This window comes from Protopterus annectens, chromosome 9.part0 (assembly GCF_019279795.1).
Source record: "Protopterus annectens isolate FY-2018-M chromosome 9.part0, PAN1.0, whole genome shotgun sequence".
NCBI lineage: Eukaryota > Metazoa > Chordata > Ceratodontiformes > Protopteridae > Protopterus > Protopterus annectens.
This window is the reverse complement of record NC_056743.1, coordinates 1,040,235,382-1,040,248,156: the sequence shown is the minus strand read 5'-3', so window position 1 is coordinate 1,040,248,156 and position 12,775 is coordinate 1,040,235,382. Positions and strand designations below refer to the sequence as shown.

General features: G+C 37.9%; 1 protein-coding gene across 1 annotated transcript in view; it reads left to right on the top strand.

Moving 5' to 3' along the window:
• The window catches only part of LOC122811779 (keratin, type II cytoskeletal cochleal-like), a 328,300-nt gene that overhangs the window by 134,709 nt on the left and 180,816 nt on the right, over nt 1-12,775 (top strand). Inside the window, exon 4 of the mRNA XM_044083839.1 lies at nt 5,652-5,747. Coding sequence (XP_043939774.1) covers nt 5,652-5,747 — 96 coding nt within the window. The remainder of the gene's footprint in view (nt 1-5,651; nt 5,748-12,775) is intronic.

Genomic DNA, 12,775 nt, shown 5'->3' with positions numbered 1-12,775 from the left:
GGGAATAATTTAAAATTGTTTTGTAACAGGATATTGTGTTTTGCTTATGATGCTTACTGCCTAGACAGTTTAGAATACTAATCCCCCAAAACTGTATTTTTAGATTTTATATCAAGTAAAAAAAGACAAAATGCTCAGTTTAAGTCTACATACAAAAGCACATGCAAGTGTGCACTCATGTCCATTTTGCTTCAAAAGTACAACTTTCAATCCAAATCCAAATTATTCATAAACATAGGCACACCCACCCACATACACACACAAGCACACAGATAAAAAATACCCTGTGAAGAACAGTATTCAAATTATTTAATTCAAGTCCATGGAGCAATGTAGTCTTAGCAGACATAAGGAGTTTTAATTCAAAGATGGGGTGGCACACTGGTGCAGCAGTTAACGTCGTCACCTCATAGCTGTGGTGTCTTCCGTGTGGTGTCTGCATGTCCTGCCTGCATTCATGTGGGTTTCCTCTGGGTACAACGGTTTCCTCCCACATTCCAAAGACATGCATCTGGAGTGTTTCTCCCTGGGTCACCACTGAAAATAGGCTCTGTCCTAGTTGGACTTTCCAGGTCAACAAATGTTAAATAAATAAATAAAAATAATAATTTATTTACAACTACACAAGTGTCAGATTCTGTGAAAATAAAGTTATATATATTTTTTAATATCAAATGCAGAAGACAAGGAATCCATTAATAAATGCAAGAAATTGGGTTGATTAAGTACTCAAGTTATTGGTTGCAGTTAACCACATGAAGGCCTATTAGCTTTGAAATTAAAAAAATGATATAGGGAGGAGGCAATCAATTACTTTTATGATAAAATCCATGGCTAGAGCTTGCATGATAAACAACCAAATTTACAACATGATAGCTTGGCTGTGATGAAGCCTTTGTAATGTCCCTTACCTGGCATGCAGGCAACTGGAAAATGTTGTGATGAATGTTTGTTCATTGAAAAAGAGTCGTTAATCTGTGAATGAATATCGGGCTTTGTACTATAATGGGAAAATTGGAAGGCGCAATTTGTTTTCCAGTCTACAAATTTCTTTTTTCTTCAAGGTCATGCATTAGTATGTCAGGAGGTCTGTGAGCATGAATATTCACCCATAATGACCAGTTCCATTTTATTTACTTTTTTTCTTTTGCATATACATCATATCCTGGAAGTCAGTTTTGTAAAATTTCCATCACATTTTAAATTAAAATAATTGAATTTCATTTACTGGTACCAATACTCCATTGCTTATACTTACCATAATATTAAGAAGCTGACTTAAATTCCAAAATCATTATGAATATATGTTCTTTTTTCTTTCAGATACATTTGCTAATAATACATGTATTCAATTGTTTTGAATTTTATGTAGCAATTCATGGAGTTTTAAAATGATTTTGCATTTCTAGTCAGACTTTTAAATTTTGCATTTAATTTTTGTACGTAAGATATTACTTTGCTCATGCAACATTCTGCATGTCAGGGCAAACTATAATGATAGACAGTAGTTGGTTTACCCTAAGTTTCATGATTGTTTACACTTTTAGGGTATTAAGAAGAATTTGGTTGAACAAATCTGTGACTGGAGTATGCTGAAGTTTTAGCTCCTGCTCCTTTACATTTTATCCTTTTGACTGCAATGATAGTGTTTTACTGAGTATTTAGTATTGTCAGTTGGCTTGTCCTCTTCTACTTTTCAGATGTGGTAGTGACACCACCTTGGCTGAGGCTATCAGTGGTAATTAGAATCACGATTACCAATACAGCTGAATGCCAATTTCACTCAGTAGAGAATCTGTGCATTCTCAATAGTCCCAGCCATAGACCATAGAAAGCAAGTAGCCTCGCAGTGGAGAGTGGGATGATGTCTTTATTTATCATCATGTCTTTGTCCTGTTTGGGATATTAAAAAAAGGCAGACACAGCAAAGTGTTTTTATATGTTAATCTATGTTCCTTCCAAAGTACGACTTTCCATCCAAATTTAATATTCATTATCCAATTCTCATATAGCATGGCTAAAGAATAATACCAAAATACATATTTATACAAAATTCCAGCATTAATTTTAGTATAAAAATGTCCAGCCTTCTGCATAATATAAACTATATATCCAAGATACACACTTATGCTCTGTTAGATATGTGTCCCATTCACCTTGTAGTGATGTTCCTTTTAGATGCTCACCTCTTTAAGCTTGTTTCTAAGAGCTGAAAATTCATACTACACCTTATTAAAATGTTACTAAAACCCTATGTATCTAAAATAATCTATAGTGTCTGACCTCCCCGTTTTTTACTCCCCCACCTAATGCTATCAATCAAGCAATGGAAGATAGTTGATGATTGCTCATCCCTCAACACTAGTAAAGTAGCAAGAAGCTGGGAAAATGGACAGTTGCTTTAGGCACAAAGTGTTGAGGGGAGTGATTGGAAAGTATAGTTCCTGACTTCCTTTTTTTTCTCTCTGCTGGTATTTCTGAGTACTGATACAAAAAGGAGCTTAGTTTTGAATGGGTCTTTTTTTTTTGCCCTTCTCACTGAGGAGGCATGGATGTGGCTGTAGCCTGTAAGAAGCCAATTAGGAGTGGATGTGGCTGTAGCCTGTAGGAAGCTGATTGAGCATGGATGTGGCTGTAGCCTGTAGGAAGCCAATTGGGAGTGGATGTGGCTGTGGTCTATAGGAAGCCAAATGGGCATGGATGTGGTTGTAGCCTATAGGAAGCTGGTTGGGAGAAGATGTGGCAGTAGTCTGTAGGAAGCCAATTGGGAGTGGATGTGGCTGTGGTCTGTAGGAAGCCAAATGGGCATGGATGTGGTTGTAGCCTAAGCACAAATCAGCTTTTTACAGCAAATGCTGAAATCTTTTTTTTTTTTTTAATTCTTTCGTTAAAGAGCTGAGGGGACATGGATATGGCTGTAGCCAGTAGGAGGGATTTCTACAACAAAATCCAAAATCTTATTTTTTTTTTTTTTTTTGCTCTTCACTTGGAGTGATGGGGGATGTTGTGTACTATATTGTGAATGGGCACTGGGTACTAGATGAGTCAGCTATGCCTCTGCCCAACACTAAAGTTCAGTCACATCAAGAACAAGAAATAACAGCTTTCTAGGCATCACTTAAGCCTAAATTAAAAATCTTCATCCCAATTTCAGGCAACTGAACCCCATCAAAAGAATTAAAATCAGATATATCACTTGTACATTTGTTCATGTTTAACTACCATACCACAAGTTTGAACCCTAAAAAATCATTTTATTTTAGCATAATCAATCACTGATGAATCCCTGTCTTGTTTCCATACTATTCCTGGAAATGCTGTGGAGCAAATTAATTATATTTAGGTCAGGATTATCTTTTAGTACTGCTGCTGAATTCACTCTGAAATCCTTGGCATTGTGCTTACTTCATTGATACCCATGTTGACGAGTAAAACTTTAAGAATCTTTCTGATTTTACCTGTATAGTAAAGATAAATACATTTTTCATCCCTTCAATTTCTAAACTACTTATCTTGGTGAAGGTCTGGCTAGAAGTAAACTAAGTGGGTAGACCAGACTTCCCTTGCCCATGATCATCCTACAGCACCCCCACGTGCTCCAAGGCAGTAGCTGTGCCCGAGGCTCCTCCCACAGGAGATAGTGTAGTCATCATTGATCACAACATGGTCAAACCCAATTAACTGATTCCTCTCAAGATGAAGGATCAGTGGCTGGACCCTGCGATCCTTACAGACATGAACCCTGCTACCATTCAAACAAACCTTATGTCTGTCACATATCTTTTCAATCACTGCTTAAAGCTCAGGCCATACATAAGGGTGGACATGCATACTGTCTGCCAAATTACAGTTTTGTCCTAGGACTTGATTCTCACTTCTCCATTCCAGTCTGGTACAACACCTGCAGCGTTCCTAATACTGCATCTGCTCAGTGGACAATCTCCCAAACTCGTCTACCTACAGTCATTAACAAGACCCCAAGATGTTTGTATTTCCCTACAAGTGGAGCCGGTTCTCCCCTAATTGCTGAGGTCAATTTATTATTTTCTAGGAGAGACTCATAACCCATGCTTTGGAGGTACTGATCTCTTTCACAGCTGTTTCACATTCAGAAAGATGAATGCATGACTTAAATGTTTTGAAAAAAACATAAATAATATCTGGAGTGTAACTATTTTGGCCAAACACTGCTATCAGCTGCATCAGTCATAGGTTTTCATTTTAACAACTGGAAATGTTATTATAACAAAAAGCAAGATTTGATAGTACTGAAAGCAGATGAACCTTTGTGTGTATGTACATACTATGAGGCAATGCCCTATATATCTATAGCTTTCTTATGGCTCAAATTATAGCTCTCTTGTAGGGCAGTGAGCATCATGACTGCACTCCAAAATTGGAGAAAAAGATAAACCTATTATGCACTTCTGTAGCATGAGACTCAACTCTAACAGCACTTTCAAATTACTGTCACAACCGGGTATAAGGGAAGGGATGTTCCTTCACTCTCAATGGTCCCCAGGCTGAATATCTTGCCACCTATGTCCACACACGTATAAAGATGCCAGTCTGTAAGTAATTTATTTAAATTAGGACAGTACTTAAATACTGTCCCTGATTTTTTTTCTTACTTGCTGTCTATGCAACAAAGCTCGTCAAGTTCTTTACTGGCTTTCAAAGCCAGTAAAATACTTCAGCTTTTTTTGTTGTTGCTTTTTTTAACAGCTAGTACATGGAGTATATAAAACTCTATTGCTACAAAAGAGTTATGATTGGGTCTCACTGATCATAACCCCTTATTATGTGTTCTTGACATTAGATTCCGAAATTCACCATGTCTCGAACACATAATAACGTGGTTACAATTGGAGACCCAGTCATAACCTGCTATCAAAAAGTAGAATTTTTAATGCATTTTTACAACTGTTGAAATGATTGTACAAGTGTATGATGGAATGAGGTATTCACTTTATTTCAATAACCAATGTAATTATAGCTAATTCTGCTGATTTATGGAACTGATTATAGTGGTCAGACTCAGTAGGCATTCATTTGGGTGTTCATTTTTTTCTGAATAGGAAGGTATCTTAGAGGTTATCTACATTTTTGTTTGTTGGAACTTTGGATATAATTATGTTAAGTAACCAAAGTGTGGGGACTACATAGCGATCTGTCTGTTGCAAACAAGACAAAATATGATTCAGTCATAATATTTTTGCTTTCTGAATTGTCAGGCAAATTTATTTTGACCACATTAAATCATAACTGACTGAAAAATAAGTGTAGGACAGTCATGGTTTAGTCACTAAAACCAAAAAAGCTATTGCTGAATGATATGGGGAATATACTGGTTATATTAACAACGTTTCTTATGAATGATGCGCAAAAAATACTGGTTATTTTTTAACAAAGTATAATGTATATTATATTTTTATAATCTTCTGTATGCTTCAGTTTGTGTTTTTTAGAGTGCATTATTTCTTTTTCTATTTCAACTGGAAGAATAATTTTGAACTTTACCTATATTTGGTACAGAGTGTACAATTCTTAATAGCTGACAGTAGGAAAGAGTAAAAAAATGAAATAGTCGAAATGTGCCCATTGTTTTTCAGTTACTCTTAAACACTTTGTTCTATTAATTTTCATTTTAGGAAGTGGATGCTGCTTATATAGACAAGATTAACTTGGAAGCAAATGCTGAAAAGTTAACTGATGAGATGGAGTTCCTGAGGAATCTGCATGCTTTGGTATTGTATTCTACATCTCATACATTATACTTGTGTTTTTGAATATTCGTATTTAATGGTTATGGGCCGAATTCAAGAATGTTTTATATTTGCACTGTATGAGCGGGTAGCCTATGCCATGCACATGTTCTATCAGCCCTTATGGCATAGCAGTAGCCTCTGTTCCCATGATAGCACAGTCCCCACCATGCAGAATGTAAAGAAAGGCTTTCATGTAGAGCATGTACAAATAATTCGCTCCCATTATAATGTGAAGTAATAGTCGTTGTCTGGCATTACCATCACAAGGGAGGGTGGCCTAATGGTTAAGGTGTTTGCCTTATAAACACAAGGTGCAGGGTTTGAGTCTCACAAGGGATAATTGGCTAGGCTTAAAATGGCTCGCAAGAGCAGTCAGCCTAGTACTAATCTATGAATCTATAAACTTTTGTTTCATGGCTGAGCAAAGTCAGTGCCTGCAATCTCCTGTTCTAGCTCTTGTTATATGATACAAACTTGAACAATATCCAGGAGTACCCATAAGGTCCCATAACTGAAAATTCCAGACTGTTATCCAAGGGTACCATTCATCACCTCTTATTTAGACAGCACAAGTTCTCTTGGGGCATAGCCTTCCCCTTAGGTGTATGGTGCTCATTATTCAGTGGTAATCCCTTTCTGCCTTATTTCTGGTATCATATGTAATGTTGATGGTCCAGTGGCAATCCTCTTCTAAAGGTAATACTCCATTCCTCTTCATTCAGGCACTCCCAGTACTACCTCCTACTGGACCTACTGCAAGTTTCCAGTGCATAACAACTAACAGGGCAGGGGGAGTTACAGTTATCAAAAATTCAAACATCAGTCATCTCATCCTTCCTGTTTCTTTGGTGGATTTTTCACAAGTGGTCTGGTTTCCTCTCACATTCCAAGGATGTACTTCAGATGAATTGCTGATCCTCTAAATTGCCCATAGAAGTGCATACCATGTGAGAGTATGCATAGTCATCTGCAATGGTTAGCACACTGTTAAGGACTAATTTCACTGAATTGTAGTTACTGAGTGCCAGGATAGATTCTGTCATCCCTGCAAATCTCAAGTATGTTACATAGGCTAACAGAGTATGTATGACTGACTGAATGAATGCATGAATGAATATTTGTTGTTTGAGGGTACGCATTTCAAACAAAAATACTTTACATTATTAACTATGATGCTTGCAACTTTTTCATCAAAGTTTATATTTCTAAGTAATTTTAAATTATGGCGGAACAGTTGTATGTTTCTGTTTAGGACAGCAGTTTTTTTACTGAATTTGTACTTAATTAAAATTTACTTGAATTACATTCATTTTTTAAGTTAGTTAGTTAACAGCAGTAGGTTGCACACTCATCTTCAATGCTGAGAAAGTCAGTAGGCTCTGGGTTCTATCCTCCTGCCAGGTGCATGCCACTCAACTTCTTAGAGCAAAAATTTAGGATGAGCCTAAAATAATGGGGGAACAAAGGCCCACAAACAGGGACATGTTGTAAATACTGCTCCTAAAAACTTAGAAAGTTGTTAGAATAACAGGATTTGTGTTGGCCTGCATCTCTTCTGAAGGATATGAAGTCTGAAACTCAAATGTATGACATTATTTAATGACTTCGATCCTAAGTGATTTGCTAGAAAAAAAAACACGTATTTCATCAGCAACAGACCAAAAATATGAGGCAAAAATTAGGAGATTCTGTGGAAATCTGGACAATTGAGAGGTATGGTGAGGTGTTTTGATTTGTTTTCAATACTGACACCCCAGGACACAATTAAGTAGAAGGTGAGGCACTCCTGTGATGCCATCCTCCATAACAGATGACAAACGGAGGTTCAAGGTGTCTGTATAAAGCAGTCCAGGCACATGTTACAGATCCCATTAAATTTAATGAAAGAAATATTCAGGAACTTCCATGACGCTTTGGCTAAATTTTCTCCAATCTATATAAATACTACCTTGCATCTCTCCTGAAATATCTGACATGACTAACTTGGTCAACAAAAGTAGCTAAGTAAACAAATAAGTAAAAAAGTAAACAAGAAAGTTCTGTATAATGTGTCTAATTTTACTATTTATTTACGTCAATTTCTCATTGTACTTAATGCTCCTATATTTGACATTTTTTTTGTATTTTGCTTAATTTTTTTATTGTTTCACTGCATTACTAATTCATTATATCATTTGGCGTTCTAAAACTATTTGAAAAAAAAAAACAAACCTGGAAAATCTAACATTGTTTTTTGTTCATCCAACTAGTTTAAAACGTATTAACATTCTGTTGGATTAGCAAGGCATATAAACTTGCATATGCATGGACAGATCTAGAACTAGTAGAACATAGTTATAGGTATATGAAAAATGAGTTTGGTTTATTATGTCTAGGCTATTCAGATCCTACATCCCAGCTCAAACAATCATTATCTTATTTACACTCATTTGCTTGCCCAGTATTCCTGACGGAGTATGTTGTAGGGAATTTTTACAATTAACTCATTACAGTCCAATAACATATGTTCCTATGTGCCTCTTTTGCTCCATTACACCTCCAGTATTTGCTATCTACCTGATGAAAAAATCTTTGGAATCTGATTGGGGTATAAAAATATCTATACAAACACTTTTGACAAATATCCTAAATCTTTTTTGTTGCATTTTGGAAGCCACACATATGTCCTTCCATCGTTTCTTTGTGAATTGTATATCTAATATCTCTTCTCATTTCATTCTGACCTATTCTGATTGATTCCTATAGTTATTGTGCAATATTTTATATGCCCTATTAATTATCCCATTTTTAATAGCAGCTTCTGTTACAGATTCAATTAAAAACATAACCAGTGTACATCTTTCATTTGGGATTCCCCTGTCATTTTCTCTGTATATACTCTTATATCAATCCCTGATAGGAAAGGCAACCACTAGCCTGTAATCCAAATGTCTGATTGGTTTCTTCCCATTCTATAACCTATCTGTCTCTAATTGTTCATTCCCAATACCTTGTTTCTTTTGTTAGATTCTTCCAGTAATTTCAAACTCCCTCTTACCTGTTCTGTGTACACCTAACTGCAGTCATCCCTACTGGCAGAATCTCCTTTCTTCATTTACATGTTGATTTAGTTTTTAGCACACTTTCTGATACTTTATGAACATAATATTCTGCATGACTTTTGTTATTCTCCTTAAGGATCTGTGATCAAAATCACATTCTTTCCTTATTTCTTGAGTTACTCCCCAATTCATCATCATCCCTTTCCACTTTGAACTGTAGGTTTCTGCTTGTGTTATGCATACAGACCTTAATTGTACTAGGCTATTGGCCCTAGGGCCTATATAAGCCTAGCCAAAAAAGTACCCTGTCTTTTGCCACCCAAGAAAATGATTTTCCTGTGCTCCTATCAAGCAGAGCCACAGAGGTGATCCCTGGGATGAATTTCCTATTTCCCATCCAATCATCAAGATATTTCTTGAAGAGTGCTAATGAGGAGCTTTGTTTGATATAGATAGGTAGTTTGTTCCAGAGCATGGGAAGTCTATGGGACAGGAATCTATCCCTCCAGCATGTTCTGTTTATTGTGGTGACGAGGTCTAGGTCCCTAGGGCGTGTAGCTTGGAGGGATTGTGATTTCTTTAAGTGGAGCATGTCCAACAGCTCTGGGTTTGACATAGCTTTGTATGTTAGGCAGAGATTGCCTCTGAGTAGGTGATATGTGACAGAGTAAAGCTGGAGTTTTTTTAGATGGTCTGCATTGGGCATCTGTTTGAGGCTGGTAATCCTCTTTGTGAGGTATTTCTGTGGTCTTTCCAGTTGTCCTGGACAAGAAACCTTTTGTGATGAGGTGTGCCATGTAGAAGGATTTACTGACTACTGTGGCAATGTGATTATCAAAGGAGAGACTACTGTCCACCTGTGTCCCAAGGTCTCTTATCCCACTTTCAATGTTAAGTAGACTACCACCTATGTGGTAGCTCATGGGTACAGGGTTTTTACCAAAGGGGATGACAATGCACTTTTTGGCATTGAGCTTGAGGCCATGGCTTTGACACCAGGCATCTGTTTCCATGAGGCCCTTTTGTAGGATGTCCACAACATTAGGTGTTTCGATTATGGCTCCTAGTTTGCAGTTATCTGTAAACTTTGTTAGCCAAAGACCTTCTGTGTTAGCCTATATTTCAGAAAAGTAGATACAAACATGAAAGGACCCAGGACTGACCCCTGTGGTACTCCACTTGTCACTGGTCTGAAGTCGGATTTGGAGTCTGCTACTTAGACAGTGTGGGTTCTGTCAGTGAGCTAGTTGGCAACCCATCTTGTGACATAGGGATTTATACCTAGTTTAGTGAGTTTATCTATAATTCCAGAGTGTGGGATGGTGTCAAAAGCCTTGGAGAGCTCTAGATAGACTGTGTGAACCACCTTACCTTCGTCTACGGCTTTGGTGACTGCTTCAAAGAAGTCTATCTGGTTTAGGAAACATGATCTGCCTTTTACAAATCCGAACTGGGTGGGGTCCAGAGTTTGGAGATTACCAATGTCTTTGTTTATAAGATCCATGATGATATGTTCCATGGCCTTGCAGAACCGGCACATTAGGGTAATGGGGCAATAGTTCCCGGGGTCCGTGGTGGCTCCCCCTCTGTGGAGTGGGATAACCATCACTGTGTGCCATTTAGTGGGCACAAAGCCTGAGGTGAGGCTATGATTGAACATGGTGCTTAGGTGGGGTGCCAGTTCATTCTGCAGTTTGTGTAGAATGCAGCCTGGGATGTTGTCAGGTCCCATGGATGCTGTGTTCGTGGCTTTGGAGAGTGTGTTTTTTAGCTATGCAGCCATGATTACAGGAACTTTGCATTCTTCTGGTATAGAGACGGGCCCTTTAGGGGGTGAGAGGGGAGTAAAGTTAGCACTGAACCTATCTGCCAGGATGTTGGCAATATCAGTTAGTTCTGTATATTTAGTGCCATTGTGCTGTAACTCAGAGCAGATCTGAGTGTTGCCATTGAGATTCTTGACATAACTATAGAATGCTTTGTGGATGTCTTTAGAATAAGTGGCGATTTTATTTTCGTAACTAGCTTTGGAGGATTTTATGAGGGAGCTCAGCTTCTTACTGAGGCTGACCAAGGAGTTCCTCCACTCATGGGATTTTACTCTTTTTTGCAACAGTTTCTTTCTTCTGTTGTAGTTTGTTCATGACAGGGGGCCACCAGATTGGCTTCCCTTTTTTGGAGGATAGCATCTTTGTTCTGTTAGGGATAGCACAATCCATGCACTCATGTAACTGCTTATAAAGTGCATTTGTGAAGGATTCAGCAGTTGTACCTCTATTGTCCATCTGCATGGGTGCCATGAGGTTTGCCACTTCTGTCTTAAGAAGCGTGAAGCTGGCTTTGGAGAAAATTTTTTTACGGTGGTTTCCCTGATGGGAGGTGGGGGCGGGATGTGGATGTCTAGGATGATTAGCTTGTGGTTGGATGTGACCAACAAGGAATTGGCCTCTGGTGTGGAACACCAGTCGCCCATGTTGGTAATGACCAGGTGTAGGATATTGCTGCCCCTGGTGGAGGTGCGGATAAGGTGATCCAAGGCATTGGAATTTATGAATTCCAGAAAACATTGAGCAAAAGAGTTGGTGCATGAGTAGTTTTCCCAATTAATGGTGGGGTAGTTGAAATTACCCATTATTAGTGTGTTGGGTTGTACCCTAATATTTTCCAGTATATCAAGAAATGAGGAGTGAGAATCCTGGGGCATGGTGGGGGATCGGTAGCAAGTTACAATTTGGATTGCAGTCTTGCCCAGAGTGAGTTGCTCTTGGATAATCTTGGATGCATTATGCTGAACAACTAGCCTGGAGGTGTGGATATCTTTAATAAATATGGACACGCCTCCTCCTTTAGTGTTTCGGTCCAGGTTAGGTGGCCGAAAGGTGTGGCATGAATTATAGCTTGGTAATGCAGGGGTGCTCTCTGGAGCCTTGAACCAGGTCTCTGTCACTGCACAAATGTCGATGTTCTCTATTTTAAGGAGTACCTCAAGTGAATGCATTTTGAGGTTTAGACTTCTATCATTGCATCTAGCTCTCAAATATCCATTCAAATCAGGTAATCCTACACCTCTTTGTTCTAATTGTGCAACCAACTTTTCCCACTTTACTCTTGCCCTATTCACTTCCCAAATAAAATCCTTCAGCTCTTAATTAATTATGTAATACTTTTCCTCTGGTTGATAAAATATGCATAACGTGTATAAAATTAAAGGAACCAAAAACATTTTTACTGCTTCTATCTTGCTATCCATACCCATAGGCAAGAGCTTCCAGTTTCTCAGTTTTTGTATTATCTTTGGTTTAGTCTCATCCCACATATCCTTAGCTGCCATAACGGAATCCATTTTAATATATACTCCTAAATACTTCATTTTATAATGTCCCCATAAATATAGGCATTGCTAAACCAATTCATGTGTGGGTTTATAATTTATAAAAATAGACCTGGCTCAGAATGTTCCAGAACACTGAGATGTCCCTTTTTTGCTCCATCATGTACAAAATAATGTCGTCTACAAATAAAGCCAACTTTTCTTGAACACCACGCCAATTATATCCTTGAAATTCTGAGTCCCTTATTTTCATTGCCAATGCTTGTAAGCAATAACAAAATAAAAAAGGGGAAAGATGACAATCCTGCCTGGTTCCTCTATTCAGAAACAATTTATCAGAGAAGAATCCTGCCATGTTGATGTTTGCCTCGGGTTCCTCGTATATCTTTCTAATTAACCTTATTATTGTATCAGGAAATACAAATGCTTCTATTGCCCTGCTCATAAAATCCAAGCTTACTCTAATAAATGCTTTTTCTTCTTCAATATCCACCAAAAAAAGCTGTATTTTCTTAAGTGTTGCTTCCCTCTGGATCATCATTGTTCTGTTAATGTTGTCAAATCTTTTCCTCCCCTCCACAAAACCACTTTGACCCATATCTAGCAATTTTGGCAACACCTTGGCAATTTCTTCA